Raw genomic sequence first — 21,126 nt, 5'->3', positions numbered from 1 at the left:
AAAATTATTCACAGCCACTAAAGAATGCTTCTCTTTCAAATGTACTATAGCTTTATTTTAAAAGATAGATCCCTTTTCTGTCTCAAGGTTATCAGTCTCAAGTGGAAGGCCTTGTTGTACAATAAGATAGCTAGAAAAGTTACCAAAATGGTTGTCACAAGGATATTAAGAAATCCTCTTGTGCATAGTGCTGTTTAATTCTCTCATTAAGGTGCCCGTGCAACCTTTGTATTTATTTACCTAAAGCCCGGAGCATTCGCTGTGGCAACAGTCCTGCGTCTGCCTGTAATTTGTTAAAGTGTTCGTTCAATGGCAAAGAGCAATTGAACAGCTCAAGTAAAAAATGACTTCAGATCTAGTTTCTGAGCCGCATGACAGGTTTGTCAAGCGTACCACAAAAGCAATATATCAGAGAAACTAAAGTCTTACCTTGTACGTGATCATTCCTTCCTAGAAATAGAAAGAACAGGCAAAGCAGTTCAATCCCCATCCGTTTCAGTTCTCGCTGTGCAGACAGATTAAAAAATGAATTACTTCAACATTACAAGACCAAAGCTGAACACTGTTAAAAGTCTTTCTTTCTTGAAGTGTAAAGTTGTAAATACTACTTACGCTGCTTTGAAAAGAAACTTCAGATGTAAATAAAAAAGTTTTCATTAAGACAGAAATGAAAACAGAAGCTACCTGGACAGGTAAAGAAGAAAAGCTGTGTTTAAGAGCAACTCCAACATGATTTACTTCCTTGTTCTCCTTATAAGGAAGGCAGGTGTACAATCACCAAGAAGGTGGGGAAATTCATTCAGCAGAAATTTTTGTGTAGATTCTATTAGTCTCTCTGCATCCTAGAGGAAGTTGATACCTTTAGTAAAATAATGACCAATGAAATGTCAAAAGAATAATTGAAATATGATCTAAAGTTGTTTCTAAAATGGTTATAGTTTAATGTAAACAGTAAAGGTGATAAATAAAAGCAGGAATATGTCAGTTATGTATCAGGAGGGTTTAAAAAATGAGCTAAAGGCAAATACCTGAGATTTTTATGTTCCATTGTTAAGTCCTTTCAGAGAATTGAGATGAACTCTGAAAAATAAAAATCACTATTTTACAATTTAAAATAGAAGGCAGGCTAGGGAAAGCAAAATACTGTGTTCCATTGTTTTTTAAATTGGATGAAAGATATTTTCCCCCATAAATATCAAATTCCTATTTAAATCCATTATTAGAAAAAAATAATATATTAAAATTAAATTAGAACAAAATCAGTCTCAAACAACAATGGAAACAGAAAACAGTGGTGCCTGAGCTTTTGAACCCCTCCCTTCCAGATGGTGGCCAAGTTCTCTTTCTTGTGTACCGTCCCTGCTTCCAACTTACTACTTGGCACACAGAAGATGTTTATTTGTTGAACAAAAGAGAGATTTAAAATATATATAATCTATCACTAATTTCATGAGTCTGATTATGAATGTTTCCACATGCATTCAAGATAGTGTTAGGGGTGTATAGATATTGCAAACAAATATTCATTTTGTGACTCTCCAAACTGCTTAACCTTAGACAGGCTTCTTTGTGGCTGCAGTTATGTTCTGGGAGACTATCTTTTAAAAGTGTATTTCTAGGCAAGTGTGTGAAACCTGTGTGAAGAGAGGAAAACTAATTATAGACTGCTCGGGTTCTTCTCAGACGGCTTTGTTCAATTTTGAACTCTGTCACACACAGGAATCTGGAGAGAACATGGCAAGAAGCCTGCAGAAAGAAGCCAGGCTCCTCTGTCCGCCACTATCTTCCAGAGTTTGCTCAAATTCATGTCCATTGAGTGGGTGATGCTGTCTAACCATCTCATCCTCTGCCGCCCCCTTCTTCTTTGACTCTTGGCATCAGGTACCAAAGTATTGGAGCTTCAGCTTCAGAATCAGTCCTTCCAATGAATATTTGGGGTTGATTTCCTTTAGGATTGACTGGTTTGATCTCTTTGCTGTCCCAGGGACTCTCAAGAATCTTCTCCAGCACCACAATTTGAAAGCATCAAATCTTCGGCTCTCAGCCTGCTCTGTGGCCCAACTCTCACATTTGTACTGGAAAAACTATAGCTTTGATGATATGGATCTTTGTTGGCAAAGTGATATCTCTGCTTTTTAATCCCCCTATCTCTGGATAATACTTGTATCCTATATTAGTCATCATTCATTGGTTTGTTTATTTATCCATTTATTCAACAAATATTTATTGAGCATCTGCTTTGTGCTAAACATCATTCTAAAAGCAGAAGATATGTCAGTGACCAAAGCCAAGCTCTTGGCCTGTAAGGTGTATATTCCAGGCTGGGAAGTGTGGGGAGACAGACTCTTAAAATCAGGCTGTCCTAAGGGGCTATGAAAAATGATAATAAATCTGGGTAGGAGGAAAGAGGAGTAGGAAGGGTGTGTTATTTTACTATCCTCTGTGCGGACTTCCACCCTGCCCCTAAAGTCCTAATTGCACAGCTTTATTTACTATCTGTCCTCAGTCGCAGCCTCTCTGATTTTCAGTCCTCCCCACCTCCAAGCCTCTGCACAGGCCAGTTGTGCTGCCGGGAGGCACGGGCCTCCTCCTCATTCCTCTCATTTGGCTGATTCAGCTCTGTCCGCGTCTCCCACAGACATCAGTGCCCATAGGGAGACGTTTTGAGTCTCACCAGGCCTCCCTTCCTGGGACCTTCCCCAGGATGGCCCTTTCCAATCTGCTTGTAATTGCTGAAATCCTTGCATCTCTCCCCCAATAGACTGTGAAGCTCTTTAAGGCATTGATCTATTCAACAAGTATTTATTGAATTCTTTACTATGCATCAGGCAGTGACTGTGTCTCAGTGATCTTTATATTCCCAGCAAGTAGCATAAAGCCAGATACTTTGTAAGTAGTCAATATTTATCAATAAATGGATAATTTTTAGCTTGTCATTATCTAGTATTTTACCTGTGACAAAGCTGGTACTCCACGAATAGTGAGTAAATAAATGAATAAATGGTTTTAGAAGACACAGCACGCCGTTAGAAGTGGGGAAAGACGTTCCCTGCTTGGGCTGTGAAAGGGCTTAAAATACAGGGTGGAGAAAAGGGGCAACATTTAAGAGAAAATATAAAAAACAATGCTACAAGAAAACCTCCATCCACTCTGGATGATTCATCATAGGGAAAATATTCTTGCTTCCTAAAGATCTGGTGCCTGGAGGCCTCACCTGAAAAGTACCTGACCATGGCTGTGGGGATGGAAGGAGTTCTAGCTGCTCCCTAAACTTGCTTCCTTGGTGGCCCAGCAGTAAAGAACAGGCCTGCCAATGCAGGAGACAGGGGTTTGAACCCTGGATAAGAAAGATCCCCTGCAGAAGGAAATGGCAACTCACTCCAGTATTCTTTCCTAGAAAATTCCGTGGGCAGGGGAGCCTGGAGGGCTACAGTCCATGAGGTCACAAAGAGTCGGACACAACGGAGCAACTAAACAACAACAAAAACTGGTCAGCTCTGAATAAAGTCTCCCAAATGAAAACCGTCTCCTTAGACAAGGCAACCAGATGAATTACCCCTGTTTCTGTATATCCATAGAACTTAAACTGGGAAATACAGACTAAAAAAATCAGGGCTTCGATAATGGAAGCTGAAACCGGCAGAGAGAGGACATCAGGTTGCAGGAAAAGATGCTTCAGGAGTGTTGGGAGGAATCGGCAGCTCTGAGGAGACAGATGAGTGAGGCAGACGAGAACTCTAATGAGTCAACAAGAGGACAGGTTGCAAATGTCACTAGTGAAAACAGCTGAGGAGGGTGCCTGAGTCATGTGAATGGAAAACACCAGAGTTAGACCCCCACACTCACTTTGTCAAGGGGAAGGAACATGGCCCAGGCCATGATCCCAAATGCCCTTTCAGATTGGATCTTTCTCAGGCACAGCCCTTCCTGAGTTTCCCCAGGATCTTATCTCTCTTAGCACAATGTGCATCCCTTCAGTAAATTCCCATTGCTTAGAGGTGGTTGAGGGTGTCTCCATATCCCTTAAGATCCAGAGATCCTAAGTCACACCATCCAGACTTTTAGACACGCCACTTGACCCATAGGATAGAAGCCTACTATCCCAAGTGCTCAGACTCCCAGCCTAGGACTCTGGGGGTCTGACCCTCTTCAAGAGATCTGAGCCCAGGTGTGGGTAGAGTCGCAGAGCATCACACAGCCCAAGGAAGCAATGACCCCTGCACACCACTCCTTTACTGGCCTTTGCTTCTGAGACTGTCTTCAGTGGAATCCTGACCTCAGGAAGTCACGTGAGCTCATCTGACTCACTCTGTTTGGCTTGGATCTTGCCTGGACCCAGCCCCTCATTCACATCAGACAATAACAATCTGGGGCTGGCTAGACCAGCCCTGGGGCACCTCAAAACACTCCTGGGGGAATAAACACTGAGTAAACCTGGCTGGGAGCCAAATTGAACTCTAGGGACCTAGTAATGACTGCCAGCTCTTGGGATGGGATGGCCTCTCTATGTCACCAGCTGTATTTCAAGGACAAGAGACAGATCTCCCTCCAGTAGTCCTTCTATGAAACTGTTACATAGTGAACAGCTGAAAGAAGACAGTGGAAGTGGAGACTTTGCTCTTGGGTCTGGCGCTGGTGTAACTGTGTGTGACGCACTGCCTGGTGGGCAGAAGGTTGTGACTGACCTGCAGGTGTGTGTAACCTGGGGAGCACAGAATCTGGAAGTGCCGGCGCTCAGTCACTCAGTCATGTCCCACTCTTTGTGACCCCCATGGACTGTAACCTGCCAGACTCCTCTGTCCTTGGGATTCTCCAGGCAAGCATACTGGAGTAGGTTGCCATGCTCTCCTCCAGGGGATCTTTCCGATCAGGGATCGAACCTGCGTCTCCTGCACTGGTGGGTGGGTTCTCTACCACTGAGCCACCAGGGAAGCCTGAATTTGGAAGTGGACACCTTCATTTCAAATTTCAAGAGCTTCAGAAACATTATTTTAAAGGAGGATGTGTAGCAGCTTCCTGTCACCTTCGTGTGCAATGCCCAAAACATGCTAAGTGCTAGAGAAAATTTTGTGGCCTAGGTCTTACCTCATAGTCCAGAGTTTCCTTTTTTAATTTGGTAAATGTACATAACATAAAATTTACCATTATACCTGTTTTCAAGAGTGTCATTCATTGGCATCAAGTATATTTATACTGTCATTCAACCTTTACAACTATCCATCCCAGAAAATTTTCACCATTCCAAACCAAAGCTCTGTACCCATTAAGCAATAATTCATATTTGCCCTCTCCAGCCCCTAGAGGCTACCATTCCTCTATGAATTTGAGTGTTCTAGGTACCTTGTATAAGTGGAATCATACAATAAAGCCTTTTGTGTCTGGCTTATTTCACTTAGCAAAGTGTTTTCCAGGTTCATCTACATTATAGTGTGTATCCGAATTCCATTTCTTTGTAAGTCTAAACAATATTCCACTGTGTGCGTAGACCACATTTTATGTATCCATTCATCTGTCCCTGGACATTTGGGGTGTTTCCACCTTTTGGCTATAATGGATAATGCTGTTATGAATATTGGTGTAAACAAGTATCTGAATCTGGTCCTACTGTATGTCCTTGGGGACAGCACTTATCTCTCAGGATTTTAGTTTCCAGACTGTGAGATAGTGACAATATCCACTTTTCAAGATTATGGTAAATATTTAATTATATTTTTCTGGGATGAATCTAGATTTTGTGGGGCCTGAGGATTATATAATATAGGGGGTACTCTTTAAGAAAAGGAATGTAAATGAGAAATAAATTGGAAATGAATGTGTATTAATTTAAAAATGAGAAAGAGAGAGAAACATGACAACAAATTACTGAAGCCTTAAAGATTCCAAGCCCTTTCTTCTTGAAATTATATTAGACAATCAACTGGAAATGTTTACCTAGAAATGCTTCCTGGTGGTCATCTGGTTTCCCATTCCTCTGGAGTCACCTGCAGCTCTCAGCCCTTCCACTGGGTGAGCCAGGGGCTGGGCCTGAGGCTTCATCTATCTATGGTAAATCCCCATCTGACTTCTTTCAGGATTTGTGTTTATTGTAGACAGCTTTATTGGTCACTTCCTATGTGTCACGTACTGTTCAATATTTTATTAGTATTGTCCTATTTCATTCTCACACTTCCCCTTTGAAGTAGGAACTAGTTTATCTCCATTTACCAGATGAGGAAACTGAGGCAGGAGTAGCTACGTAACTTGCCCACTGTTTCAACTCACTCAGGCAGCAAGCCCTGCAGACAGATTTCTTCCCCCAGCTTGAACTCTGCGTCACCATGCAAACTGGCTCCTAGTAGATATGAGATCTTTAGAGACTCCTAAAGCAGCTGTCGGCAAGAAATGAAATTCTCCAGGGGACCTTTCAAAAGGTCTGTTTCTCCATCTCTAGACCCCTTGTTCCAGCTCTAGCTCTTTCCAGGTATCTCCTTTCTGGTTTGTTTGTTGTTCATCCTCTGGATCATTTGCCACCAAAAATGAGACAGAAAGGTGGTCCTGGATTATACAACCTTTTCTTTATTCCTCCTTAGACTTAAATCCCATACGATCACTTAAAAGCAAAGGAAACAAAACACATTGCCCTTCAAGGGAAGGTGACAGAGCTGAGCCTGGCACCCCGTCCAGGAGAGGGAGGTCACTGGCATTTCCTGTGGGCTGGAGATGACTCAGGATTAATTAACTCCTGGGGCTCTGTCACAGAACCTTACCCAGGAGCTCAGGAGTCAGTCCCCTGCTAGTAACAGGAAGACAGTTCTCACTTGGCAAGTCTGATGCCAGTCTTGTATGTTAGACCCGCTTGAGAAAACCACTTTCCTTGGGTTAGGGAAATTATTTGAAGTCATAAAAGAACTGAGCTCCTTCTGTTTCCTACTTGTAGAATAAATCCAAAGGTAGGATTTTCCATGAAATATCAGTGAATATGAATTTAATCTAATTTGACTCTCATAATGACTCTTATCTTTAAATTAATTTTTTTGATGTGGACCATTTTTAAAAAGTCTTTACATTTGAATTTGTTATAATTTTGTTTCTGTTCTTTTTTTTTGCCCTGAGACATGTGGGATCTTAGCTCGCTGACCAGGGATGGAACCCACACCCCCTGCATTGAAAGGCAAAGCCTTGACCACTGGACCACCATGAAATTCCCTCAGAACAACTCTCTCTTCATGCCCCTATTTCCCATCTGTGAAGCAGATGGTAAGCAGGGCAAGAAGTCCACGTGAACAGACAGAAACATTGACTGCAGAGTAATTCACTCATTCGTGTCTTGCAAAACTGCTGAGCATTCTTTTTTTCTTTTTAAAAGATAACTCAAGCAGTCTAACCCAAGGTTAGGATTCCTTGGTTTCAAACAATTTTTTTCGTTTTCCCTGATGAGCTCTATCTCTTACTTCTGAGGCTGCAGTGGGCTGGGCATTACTAGTAAAAATAAACTCTGATTCATTCACTCGCTTATTCAAGGAAGTATCTACTGAGATCCTATGTGCCAGGTACTGTTTTAGAAACACTGTGTTGATTAAAACTAACAAAGTTTCTGCCTCATGGAGCTTGTGTTCCTGTGGGAGAGAAAGGCAATAAACACCCAAACAAATAAAGACGTGAGATGGTGATAAATGGTAAGAGGTCAGAGAGGGAGCAGGGTGGGGTGGCCAGGGAAGCCTCTGATCAGGTGACATTAGTACAGCCCCCTCCCCTGTCGGCAGGAGTGTCTGGGGACAGGCAAGTCAAGATGACTGATGACACTGGAGTGGAGCGTAGGGCAGGGGAGGGGAGCACAGGGAGGTACTGGGGGACAGGCCAGAGGGACAGGGGGACTGTGGAGAGCTGTCAGGAGAGCCCTGAGAGCCACAGTCAGAACTCTGGGTTTACATTCTGAGTGTGAAGGGAGTTTTTATGGAGTTCTAGTGGATTATGATGTAGCTTATGTTTTAAAAGGGTCACTCTGAGCAGACTATAAAGGCAGCAAGGAAAAAGCAGGCAGACCTAACAGAGGCCATTTCTGCTTTGAAGGCAAAATGTGAAAGTTTGGGTGAGGAAGATTCTGAGAAGTGGCTGCATTCTGGATATACTTCTAGAGGAAGACAGGGGTTACAAATGGATTGCTTGCAGCAAAGGAGAGAGATCAAGGGCTCCAGGATGACTCCAAGAGTAGTGGAGACACCTACGTGGTAACTCCACCATCACCACCAACAGGTTTCTCCAGGACGTATTAACTAGCACGCACCCATGGTGAGAGTCACAGTGAGCTCTAGGTGACTCTCGTAACCTGGGAAGTCAAAACTGTGCAAAAGGTGTTCTGTGGCTGAGTAGGAAAGGCCAGAACTATGCAGGCGATGCTCTGCGGTGAGACCGTCTACATGCCTGTGCTGTCAGCATGCCTTCGGCACAGTGAAAGTACGATGAGCTGGCATCTTCTGTTTTGGATTTCACCATGACTAGCTTTGGCGGAGCAAACAAAACCCTGCAATATCCCCATGGTTCTGCAGCCATCTCTAGCAACATGGGGAGATTACTGGGGTCAGCTTCAGTAGCAAAGGACTTCCCTGGTGGCTCTGATGGTAAAGCGTCTGCCTACAATGCGGGAGACCCGGGTTCAGTCCCTGAGTCCGGAAGATCTCCTGGAGAAGGAAATGGCAACTCACTCCAGTCTCCTGGAGAAGGAAATGGCAACTCACTCCAGTATCCTTGCCTGGAAAACCCCATGGACGGAAGAGCCTGGTAGGCTACAGTCCATTGGGTCGCAAGGAGTCGGGCACGACTGCGCGACTTCACTTTCATTTCACTTTCAGTAGCAAAAGAGTCTGCCCCAACAGATATTTAAAAAACATATTCTTTATTAGGCCACTATAGGAAGACAGGTGAGATGAATATATTGAAAAAAAAATTTTTTCAAAGTAAGATTTCAGACTCCTTTTCGTCTTAAAATGCAATTTATGCAGCTACAACATCAAAGAAGGTTGTTATTCTTTAAACAACTGAGGGAAATGGTGACCAATGATTATGTTTGACAAGTATACTTAAGGAGGTCCATGGAGGATTTATTTCAACTGCCACTTTAGGAACCTCCCTGATGGTTGCTGATGCCCACTCATTGAATCCGGTCAGTATGTTTACACAGGCTGCCAGCACCCCTTGGATCATAGAAAAAGCAAGGGAATTCCAGAAAAACATCTACGTCTGTTTCATTGACTACCCTAAGCCTTTGACTGTATGGATTAGAACAAACTGTGGAAAATCCTTAATGAGATGGGAATACCAAACCACCTTACCTATCTCCTGAAAAACCTGTATGCATGTCAAGAAGCTACAGTTAGAACTGGACATGGAACAATGGACTGGTTCAAAATTAGGAAACGAGTGTGTCAAGGCTGTTTATTGTCACCCTGCTTATTTAACTTCTATGCAGAGTACATCATGCAAAATGCTGGACTGTATGAAGCACAAGCTGGAATCCAGATTCCCAGGAAAAATATCAAAAACCTCAGGTATACAGACAATACTACCCTAATGGCAAAAAGCAAAGAGGAACTAAAGAGCCTCTTGATGAAGGTGAAAGAGGAGAGTGACAAAGTTGGCTTAAAGTGCAACATTAAAAAAAAAAAAAAAAGGGAAATGGCATCATTCAAATGGCATCCAGTCCTATCACTTCATGGCAAATAGATGGGGGAAAATGTGGAAACAGTGGCAGAGTTTATTTTCTTGGGCTCCAAAATCACTGAAGATGGTGACTGTAGCCATGCAATTAAAAGACACTTGCACCTTGAAAGGAAACCTATGACAAACCTAAAGAGTATAGTAAAAAGCAGAGACTTTACTTTGCTGACAAAGGTCCACATAGTCAAAGCTATGGTTTTTCCAGTAGTCATGTATGGATGTGAGAGTTGGACCATAAAGAAAACTGAGCACTGAAGACCTGATGCTTTGGAATTGTGGTGGAGAAGACTCTTGAGAGTCCATTGGACTGCAAGGAGATCAAACCAGTCAATCCTCAAGGAAATAAACCCTGAATATTTATTGGAAGGACTGATGCTGAAGTTGAAGCTCCAATATTTTGACCACCTGATGCCAAGAGCCTACTCATTGGAAAAGACCCTGATGCTGGGAAAGACTGAGGGCAGCAGAAGAAGGGGGCAGGAGAGGATGAGATGGTTGGATGGTGTTACTGACTTGATGGACATGAATTTGAGCAAACTGCAGGAGATAGTAAAGGGCAGGGAAGTCTGGCATGCTGCAGTCCATGGAGTCACAAAGAGTCGGACAGGACTTAATAATTGAACAACAACAACATTTACACAAAGTCAAATAGGGAAAAGGACTGAGTGTGATGCAAACAACCTAATCATTAAAAAGACTAAACAATAAATCATTCTAAAAAGCTGTTCGAAATTAACTGGGTGATGTCTCAAGGATTAGAAGAGGAGAAAGAAGAAAAGCCTTTAAAAGCAAACTCTGTATACCTGTGGCGGATTCATTTTGATATTTGACAAAACTAATACAATTATGTAAAGTTTAAAAATAAAATAAAATTTAAAAAAATAAAAAAAAATAAAAGCAAACTCTGCTGGTATCTAATTGAAAGTATGTTGGATTTTTAAACAGAAGTGGTGAATCTATATGTTATTGGGCCTAATTACTTTCAGACAAAAAGTGGCTTCACTGAGCTGTCAGGTGTGAGAGGTTTGTTTGGTAGCCTCCTGTTTGTCTTGCAACTTGTCTCAGCATCACTCTGGGTGATGCTGCGCTTGCAGAGGCCGCTTCCCAAATCCAGGTAGCTGATGGCAGAGTGACAGGATGTCAGGCCATGCCTGGTACAGTGAGACACTCAAGCAGAGTTTCAACATTTGTTAATAATTTTCTTCATATCAAGTTCAAAATTTTGAAGTTCCAGCCCAAACATATATAGTGAAAATTTTTGATAGAAGAAAATTGCTGTTAGTTGCAAATATTTTGGGAGGTTTTAAGGGGAAAATATCCCTTACACATGTATGAAACTATGATGTCTTAAACATCCATAGCTGTGCTGTGCTTAGTCACTCAGTCATGTCTGAGTCTCTGTTACCGCTGTGACTCTAGCCCGCCAGATTCCTCTGTCCACAGAGATTCTCTAGGCAAGAATACTGGAGTGGGTTGGCATGCCCTGCTCCAGGTGATCTTTCCAACCCAGGGATTGAACCCAGCTCTCCACTGCAGACGGATTCTTTACTGTCTGAGCCACCAGGGAAGCCTGGACATCAATAGAGTCATGCCCAATAGCATGGAAAATGCAGTGGTCAACCTTGGTCTCAGTCCAGACCTTAGTGGATTATTGGCCAGTTGTTGCATGGTGTAATCTATTGGAATGGTTTGGAGACTAAACTTTAGGCAATCAAGGGTGAGGAAGACAGGACCAAAATGTTAACCGACAGAATGTTTTGTTTTTATGTATGTCTCCAGAAACAGAACACTGAATAAAGAATGGGCAATGTATGTGTGTGTGCTCATTTGTGTCTGACTCGTTGAGACCCACAGACTGTAGCCTGCCAGGCTCCTCTGTCCATGGAATTTTCCAGGCAAGAATACTGGAGTGGGTTGCCATTTCCCCTTCCAGTGGGTCTTCCCAGTCCAGGGATCGAATCCACATCTCTTGCATCTCCTGCACTAGCAGATGGATTCTTTACCACTAGCGCCACATGGGAAGCCTTAAAGTATGGACTTTAGATAATAATCATGTATCAATATTATTTCACAAACTGTATTCTGAAGAAAGCTGTTAATCTTTGCCCTGAAAATAAAATGTTCCTAGAGTTCAGTTAATATAGACTATTAAATCTCCCCTATTAGAAATTGCCAATACACACTACACTATTAAACACCCTAAGAAGCCCCACAGTTAAGAAAATTGCTTACCTTTGTTTAACAATTAAACAAAAAATGTTTGCTTAGAAAAAGGCTTTTTCACCCCCCTGCATGTACTTATTAACATTTCCATCTAATAAGTTTCAGAGGTTCTTGAAGAGAGTACAGATGTAATGAAAGTTTTATGATATTTTACCTCTCCTGCTGTCAAGGAGACCCAGAAGCAAATTTAAAAATGGTTGCCAGATTTCTGAAGAAAACTCTGATGTGAATTCATTTTTTTTCTGCTGCACTTTGAATGCATTATCTAATTCAAAGACTTTTCAAGATGGATTTTCTTGAAGATAATTCTCTTTGCTGAGGGAAGTCTAGAGGTCAGGTCCATTTAGATGATGGTTCAGATAAAGTACTTGGAACAATAATGACTCATTCCTACACTGAGACCTAGGCCCTGACCTTGGTTACTTAAAATGGCCAAATGTTACAGTCAAGCTAGGCTAGTTTTCCTTGTGAAATGGATTCCAAGCACTGCTGTATGTTGCTGTCTTCTGATGATTCTTGAAACCATATCCTTCAGATTGAGACATGAACCCACAGTCTTTTAACTGAGATTGCACGCCTGGTTTCAGGACTTCATGATGCTCAGATTCTTGATGTCTAATTGCAGAAAGAATTAAATGAGAGCCAAAGTGATACAAAAGAAGTGGATTTATTTAGAGGGAAACACACTCCACAGGCAGAGTGTGAGCCATCTCAGAAGGTGAAAGAGGGGCCTTGGACTACAGTATGGTTAATTTTAATGGGCTGGGTAATTTCATGGACTAATGCTGGGGAGGATTATTCAAACTATTTGATGGAAGGGGTGGAGATTTCCAAGCATTGGGCCACTACCCACATTTTGCTCTTTGATGGTCAGTCTTGGAGTGGTCACAGAGCCTGTGGGAGTGCCATTTAGCTCACTGATGTGTTCCAATGAGCATATACTGAGAGGTTCAAGGTCTAGTGGAAGTCAGCTCAACCACCAGCTCAGACCCATATGGTTCTAATCAGTTTATGCCGTGAGCTTGGGTTAGGCCATTCTTTCAAAGGTTGTCCCCTGCCCCCTTCCTCCTGTTTCACTCTCACCTGGGCACAGGACTCCCACTGCTGCTTGAGTCTGCCCTGTGCCTGTTTCTTTTTGGTCCAACAGCTCGTCTTCAAGCTCTCTGTCTTTCAATCAACCCAACTTGCTTGTAGAAGAGTACTTTCTTTAAGACAACAGCATTCTCTTTTAGGTGGGAAGCATCTCTTGAGGTAAACCCATGGTTTTTCCAGTATTCATGTACAGATGTGAGAGTTGGCCCAAAAGGAAGGTGGAGTGCCAAAGAATCGATGCTTTTGAATTGTAGTGTTGAAGGCTTTTGAGAATCCCTTGGACATCAAGGAGATCAAACCAGTCAATCGTAAAGGAAATCAACCCTGAAACTCATTGGAAGGGCTGATGCTGAAACTGAAGCTCCAGTACTTTGGCCACCTGGGGTGAAGAGCTGATTCATTGGAAAGGACCCTGAAGCTGGGAAAGATTGAGGGCAAGAAGAGAAGGAGTTGAAGAGGATGAGATGGTTGGATACCATCACTGACTCAGTGGACATGAGTTTGAGCAAGCTCTGGGTGACAGTGAAGGACAGGGAAGCCTGGAGTGCTGCAGTCCATGGGCTCGCAAACAGTGGGACACAAATTAGCAACTGAACAACAGATCTCTTTAATTGATAAAATGCAACAGTTTATTATAAATTTGTTTCTGTTTCTGCTTTCTCAAGCCCTTAGGACAGGCTCAAAGAGGGGACAATCCATTGCATCTGGATCTCTGCTCCTGACAGTATCACCCTCCTGAAAATCCTCGCTTCTTACAATGGTTAGCTTTATGTCCTTCTTTAACAGTAAAAGTGTTATTCTTTCACTGAGATGGGAACCTAAGTGAATATATAAGAAGCACTTAATTTGTCTGCCTTGTGGGTTGTCAAAAATAGTAGCCATTATAACTCATTCTGCTTGATTTTCCAAAAAAGAAGGTGAAATACAGTGTAGGTGTTTTTAAAACATTGAATCTAGTAGCAGAGTTTGGAAAACCTTACACTAAAAATAATAGCATCATCTTACTTAAAAAAAAATTATTTAGCTTATTTCATGGAAAACTTCAAATACTATTCATAATTCCTTGATCTTGATACTAGTTGTAAAATAATTGCTCTTACAATGTGGCTCTTATAATGTTCCAGGCACTGTTTCAAATTTTTATCACACCGTGAGATGAGATACTAAAATTTTCCTTGTTTAAAAATATTTAATTTAATATTTTAGAACAGTTTTAGATTAGTACAGAGTTCCCATATGTCTCGCACTTAGCCTTCCCTAAGTTTCTCTATTAGTAACATCTTACATTAGTATAACACATTTCTTACAGTTAATAAACCAATATTGATACATTATTATTATCCAAAGTCTAGACTTTATCCAAATTTCCTTAGTTTTTACTTAATGTCCTATTTTGATTTAAAAATTCCATCCAGGCATAAACAACAGGGACCTACTGTATTTACTGTATGGCAGCAGGAACTATATTCAATATCTTATAATAATCTGTAATGGAAAAGATTCTGAAAAAAAAAAAAAAAAAAAAAAATCCCATCCAGGAAACCACAATACATCTGTGGTCACGTCTCCTCAGGCTCCTCTTGAGTTCTGTCCATCACACAAAAGGAAAAAATGTGGCCCAGAGAGAGGCTGAAAAACCTGCCCACAGTCTCATAGTTACTAAGTGGAAAATTGGGCCTCAAATCCAGGCAGTCTGATTCCAGGCGTTGGTTAACCTTTGTCTGTTGTTACCCTAGTAGTAGTATTTCAACCTGAATTTCTTAAGTTATTTGTCAGTTCAGGCAGCAGAGAGATGAGCAAAGCTGACCCAAATGACCCCTGTCAGGGATTGACCATAGTCAGGTGGACATTTTCAGTAACAGAACCACAGCTCCCCTGATTCTCAGTGCCTTGAGTGGATAGACCTTGGAGGAAGCCAGGTGGCTGAAAACAACTGAAATGGATGCTCTCACAGTTCAAAAGGCCAGCAGTCCAAAGTCAAGGTGTTGGCAGGGTTAATTTACTCTAGAGGCTCTGACGGAGGAGAACCTATTCCATGTCCCTCTCCTCGCCGCTGGCGGCTGCTGGCAACCCTGGGCATTCCTTGGCTTATAGACTCTGCACTCCAATGCCTTGTCTCCATATGGCCTTCTCCTCTGTGTGTTCTCCTTCTCTGTCTGGGTCTTTTCTCCTTTGATGAAGACACTTGTCATTAGATTTAGATCCCACCCAAATAATCCAAGACAATCTCATCTCAAGATCCTTCACTTAATTATATCTGCAAAGACCTTTTCTGAATAAGATCACATTCAGATTCTGGGTGCACATGTCTTTTGATGGGACCACCATTCAACCCACTATAGAAGTTGGTAATACACACCAGGTTGTTGTGAGGATGAAATTAGACAAAATTATATTAGGTATACCTGATGCTAGCTTAGACATGTTATAAAAAATGACTGCCATTTTTATTATTACTCTTTTGTACAATATGAGGCCCCCCAATACAGAAGTGTTAACTTGGGTAATAAATTCATACATCAATGTCTAGTTTATATGACCATTATTATCCTTATTAATTGCTTCATACTATGTGGTGTTGGAGAAGACTCTTGAGAATCCCTTGGACTGCAAGGAGATCCAACCAGTCCATTCTAAAGAAGATCAGCCCTGGGATTTCTTTGGAAGGAATGATGCTAAAGCTGAAAGTCCAGTACTTTGGCCACCTCATGCGAAGAGTTGACTCATTGGAAAAGACTCTGATGCTGGAAGAGATTGGGGGCAGGAGGAGAAGGGGACGACAGAGGATGAGATGGCTGGATGGCATCATTGACTCGATGGACGTGAGTCTGAGTGAACTCCGGGAGTTGGTGATGGACAGGGAAGCCTGGCGTGCTGCGATTCATGGGGTCGCAAAGAGTCGGACACGACTGAGCGGCTGATCTGATCTGATCTGATGGGCTTCTTAATGGGATTCCCCCGTGGCTCACTGATAAAGAATCCACCTCTTGATGCAGAAGACTCAGGTTCAATCCCTGGGTGGGGAAGACCCCCTGGAGAAGGAAATGGCAACCCACTCCAGTATTCTTGCATACAGAATTCCATGGACAGAGGAGCCTGGTGGGCTACAATCTGTGAGATCGCAAAAGGGTTGGACATGACTGAACGACTTAAGAGCAACAACATCAACAACAATGGTCTTCTTAGTTGGTAGCACATAGTCCTGCCAGGAACATCACAGGGTTGAATTCAGCCTTTCTTATTCCTTTTCTAGGTGTCAAGGGCTGAAGGGAATCCTCAGTCAACACTTTCAGCTATGACACTTGTCAGAAACGCAAAAGGACTTCAACCGTATAAATGATCTCCTCTTCAAGAGAGTTATGAGCCAGGCACTGGATGAATGAACTTCCTGTCTGTTGCCCAGGCTGATAGACATGCAGCAGAAAAAGCAGCTGGGCAGCCTCAGCTGTTTCTCTGATCTTTGGTTGCCCTCTGTGGTCACTGGATGCAGCAACCCCACTTTCTGATCTCTTTGGGGACAGAGTTACAACTCAGTGCTGAGCTTTCAACCCCCGCCCGACTCCACCCCCGTCTCATTGCATTACCCCCTCCCCTGCCATCCCCTCCGGCACTGTCTCCTGCGGTCACTTCCTGGCAGCCACAGGATTCCATGAGCTGGCTTCACTGAATTCCTTCTGCATTTGTCAGACAGACATAGAGTCTCAGAATGTTATGGCCGCAGGAAGGACCTTTAGAGAGCCAAGTATAACTCACTGCATTGTCTCTCCAACACTTTCTTCAGTCAATCAGTGCATTTGCACTGACATCTACCCTGAGTAAGGCATGATGCTAGGGGTTAGTTACAGAGCAGCTTCCCAGAGTGACAGTGGGTCACCTCTACGTTCCTGAGTAGGTATCTAAACAATCTCCCGTGAGCACCGATAGCTTATGTTTCATGTGTGTAGCCGCTCAGTTGTGTCCAACTCTTTGCAACTCCATGGACTGTAGCCTGCCAGGCTCCTCTGTCCATGGAATTCTCCAGGCAAGAATACTGGAGTGGGTAGCCATTCCCTTCTCCAGGGGATCTTCCCAACCCAGGGATTGAACCTGGTCTCCTACATGGCAGATTGTTTACCGTCTGAGTTACTTATGTTTTACTTAGAAATAATTCTTTAATGTATGTGTTCTTCACCTGAGCTCTATCAACAGCACCTGTGGGCAGGGAAGGCAGTCCATGCCTTGGAAGGGGAAATAAATTGTATATTCATTTGCACTATCCCAGACTGAAATTAGACATTTCCTTTCATTATGAGTGTAGGCAACAAACCAGGACTAGCAGTACCTGTAATTCTCACCAAGAGGAATTATACATACACTTTAAAAATTTTGCCAAGACCTCAAAATGTTGTCAACACTGACAATTGTGTCCAAATCATAGTAGTCATTAGACCCGCCACTGGGCCTTGATAAAGTGTTCATAAAGAGGTCTGCGCATGCGTGCTCAGTAGCTCAGTCATGTCCAACTCTTCTGCGACCCTATGGACTATAGCCTACCAGGCTCCTCTGTCCGTGGGGTTTCCCAGGCAGGAATACTGGAGTGGGTTGCCCCTTCCTCTCCAGGGGATCTTCCCGACCTAGGGATCAAACCTGCGTCTCCTGCATTGGCAGGCGGGTTCTGTACCTCTGAGCCACCAGGGAAGCCCTTACTTCACTTTACATTGTCTTTAAGTAATCTCATTTCCCAGTCCTTTTTCCTCTCTTCATATATTATACAACTACCTGAAACACTACATTTATAAGTCAACTATCTTGCTTTCAAAGCCTTCCATAACTTTGCTCCAATCTATTCTTAGAACTTATTGTCCATGACTCTCCTATGAAAATGATGGTTTCTGCCAAATAGGTTTTCCCCTATTTCTGAGCAAGCCATTTCTACTGATTTCTGCTTAATCCCTTATCCTTTTGTAAATGCCTGCACTTATCCACCATATCTGCTTAGATCACAGGTATCCTGTACACCCATAATTGCCAAGCTCAAGTGCGATTTCTTTCTTAGTACCTTGGCCACAATGCCTGCTTGACATGAATTTCCATAGTCCTGAATATATTACTCATTTGGGATTTGTTAACCTCAACTATATTGAGATTGTGCTATTTATTTTTTAAGTAAATTGTGTTTCTTTTTTTTTTTTTTGAAGTGAGAACTGGACAATATGAAGATACTAGAGGGCAGGGAGACCCAAAAAGATCTGTGGGAATACTTTATTTTTATTTTTTAATGTTTTCTTATTGTGTTAAAAGTCACATAATATAAAGCATGCTATTTTAACATATTTTAACTGTATAGTTCAGTGGCAGTAAGTACATTTACCTTGTTATACAATGCTCACCATTATTGACCTCCTGAATTTTTCACCTCCCTAAACTGAAACTCTATCTCCATTAAACACTAAGTCCCTGTTCTCTCTCCCCAGCACCCACCCCCAGTTGCTGGCATCTACCAATGTACTTTCTGTCTCTATGAATTTGACTCTTCTAGGTATCTCTCTCTCTCTAAGTGGAGTCAAGCACTGTTTATCCGCACCTACTGTATATTGGAGTGTATTGCAGAAATGCATTACAGAAATGTAGAGAACAAATGTATGGACAACAGAGGGTGGGTGGGATAAAATGGGAGATTGGGATTGACATATAAGCACTACTACATATAAAACAGATAACTAATGAGACCCTACTAAATAGCACAGGGGAAAAAAGAGAAAAAAACTACATCTTTGTAGGACATATATTAAGTTAACCTTAAAAACTTCATCCCCTCGAAATAATTCAGGTGTGAGGTCAGGATCCTTGACTAGGATGGTGTGGTAGATCTAAATATATATGTGATTATTTATTGATTTTTGACTGTGCTGGATCGTTGTTGCTTTGAGTACTTCTCTCTAGCTGCGGTGTGCTAGCTTTTTAGTGTGGTGGCTTCTCTCGTTGCAGAGCATAGCTCTGCGGCCTGTGGGCTTCCGTAGTTGTATAATGAGGGCTCAGTAATTGGGGCTCCCAGGCTCTAAGGCACAGGTTCAACAGCTGTGACTCACAGGCTTTGTTGCTCTGCCCCATGTGCAATCTCCCTGCACCAGGGATTGAACCCATGTCTACTGCACTGGCAGGCAGATTCTTTACCACTGAGCCACCAGGGAAGCCCCAGACTTTTTTAAATCAAAATATCCATTTTATGCATTCAAGACCACTGATTCAAGCTTGGCCATATGCTTTGCAGTGCAACTTATTTAATGAGTGCCATACATCTCTTTGTACTGAACTCAGGAGAAGCCATGTGGCTTTCTTTGGCTAATAAAATATGAGTGGAAGTGATGAATGTTACTTCCAAGCAGAAGCTTTAAGAGCTCAGTATGAGGTCCCACTAGCCTCGCTTTTCCCTGTGCCATGAAACTAGGAACATTCCTCATAGGACCTGCTCCATCGGCCTAGACTGCTGCTGTTACCGCAGCTTATTTTAGCCTCAGCTGAGGATATAGGAAACAGAGAAGGCTCCATTAAAGAGAACATAGGGAGAAGGGAGTTTTGAATTTAATGAGGAAGAGAGCAGCCCCTCACAAGCTCTGGGCATTAGGATGTCAGCTCAGCCATGACAAGGAGCTTACTAAAATTGTCCTGCTCTGCCATTCTGAATTAGGGCACCCAGAGGGAGATTCTTCAGGTGTCAGGCCTCGCCTGACTCCCTTCCCACTCCTTACTTTTCTAATTTGACCCTGAGGCAGCGCTAGATCCAACGGAAAGCAGCATTTCTGGGGCTCCTACACTGGATTACTGAGCGTGTCATATGTCAACGCAGGAATCTGGCCTTCCCTCTGCAGGCAATGGGACTCTAATGAGGTAATAGCCGTGCAGCAGGAAGGACTATTGGACCCATGCCATGATTGAGATGGACCTGAGGTAGGAGAAGGGCGTTAGTGAATCTGGGCAAGAGGCTTAGGAAATATGATGTTGTTCAGAGAACTGTGAGTGAAGAGGGATGGACATTTTAGAGATCTAAAGATCGAAGTGTAATTTTCAGACTTCCTACTATTTGTTATCACTTGTGTCCTTATACTTTACCTGAAATCAGTGAGCCTTTTAAAAAGGAATCCAAAATTATCTCCACTCTCACAATCAACCTCTCACAAGTGTCTGCCTTATCTTCTATCTAATCGCCAAGCCCACTTATCCATCATCACCACAATAATGATAATAGTAGTGATTTAGCATCTACTATGCCTGGTCTTGTGCCAAACATCTTGTGTACATACAGTAGACCTCCTTATCCACAGCGGGTATGTTTCAAGACTGCCAGCGGGTGCCTGCAACCACAGACAGTACTGAACCCTATATATACACTGTTTTTTCGTAGACATATGTACCTGTGATAAAGTTTAATTTATAAATTAGACACAGTAAGAAATAACAACAATAACTAATAATAAGATAGAACAATTATAACAACATATTGTAGTAAAAGTTGTGTGAATATGGTCTCTCTCTCTCTCAAAATATCTTGTACAAATATAATGCCTTTTCTGACTTGACTAAGCACTGTGGCCATAACTTTTACAGTTTAAAGTGAGACAATTAAACAAGCATAGTGTTTTTCTTCTTCTTCACAACTTCATGGATAGACGATTCCTTTTTATCATAGATGTTAGCTACCTCGGCCTATGACTGTTTTTATCTCCTTGTTAAGTTGGGAGCTTTCACCTTTTCACTTAAAGGAAACATTTTACAGTTTCTCTTTGGTTTATATGAATTGCCAGCATCACTACTCCTGAGTTTGGGGGGCCATTAGTAAGTAAAATAAGGGTTACTTGAACACAAGCGCTGGGATACCTCAAGAGCTGATCTGGTCTGATAACCAAGGTGACTATGAGAAGACTACTGGCTGGGATGCCTTGGACAAAGGGGTGATTCGCATCCCAGATGGGATAGAGTGGAACAGAGTGAGATTTGATCACACTCCTCAGAACAGCACACAATTTAAAACTTAGGAATTGCTTAATTCTGAAATTTTCATTTAATAGTTTGGACTGAGGTTGACAGCAAGTAACTAAACCTGTGGAAAACAAAACTGAGAATAAGGGGAGATGACTGTAC

At 42.3% G+C, this 21,126-nt stretch overlaps 1 protein-coding gene across 4 annotated transcripts in view; it reads right to left on the bottom strand.

Moving 5' to 3' along the window:
* Positions 1–21,126, bottom strand: part of ITGB6 (integrin subunit beta 6) — a 149,622-nt gene that overhangs the window by 91,550 nt on the left and 36,946 nt on the right. Inside the window, exons 2-4 of one of the 4 annotated variants that reach the window (XM_055572441.1) lie at positions 1,029–1,080; positions 613–859; positions 430–505 (exon numbers count right to left, since the gene is read on the bottom strand). In XM_055572441.1, coding sequence (XP_055428416.1) covers positions 430–505; positions 613–657 — 121 coding nt within the window. In that variant the 5' untranslated portion in view covers positions 658–859; positions 1,029–1,080. Of the gene's footprint in view, positions 1–429; positions 506–612; positions 860–1,028; positions 1,081–21,126 lie in introns of those variants that run through there. The other 3 variants (XM_055572440.1, XM_055572443.1, XM_055572445.1) reach the window with 3 other exon arrangements.

The sequence above is a fragment of the Bubalus kerabau genome, chromosome 3 (genome assembly GCF_029407905.1).
Source record: "Bubalus kerabau isolate K-KA32 ecotype Philippines breed swamp buffalo chromosome 3, PCC_UOA_SB_1v2, whole genome shotgun sequence".
Taxonomy (NCBI): Eukaryota; Metazoa; Chordata; class Mammalia; order Artiodactyla; family Bovidae; genus Bubalus; species Bubalus kerabau.
The sequence above is the reverse complement of the archived record's forward strand: the minus strand, read 5'-3'. Positions and strand labels throughout refer to the sequence as shown.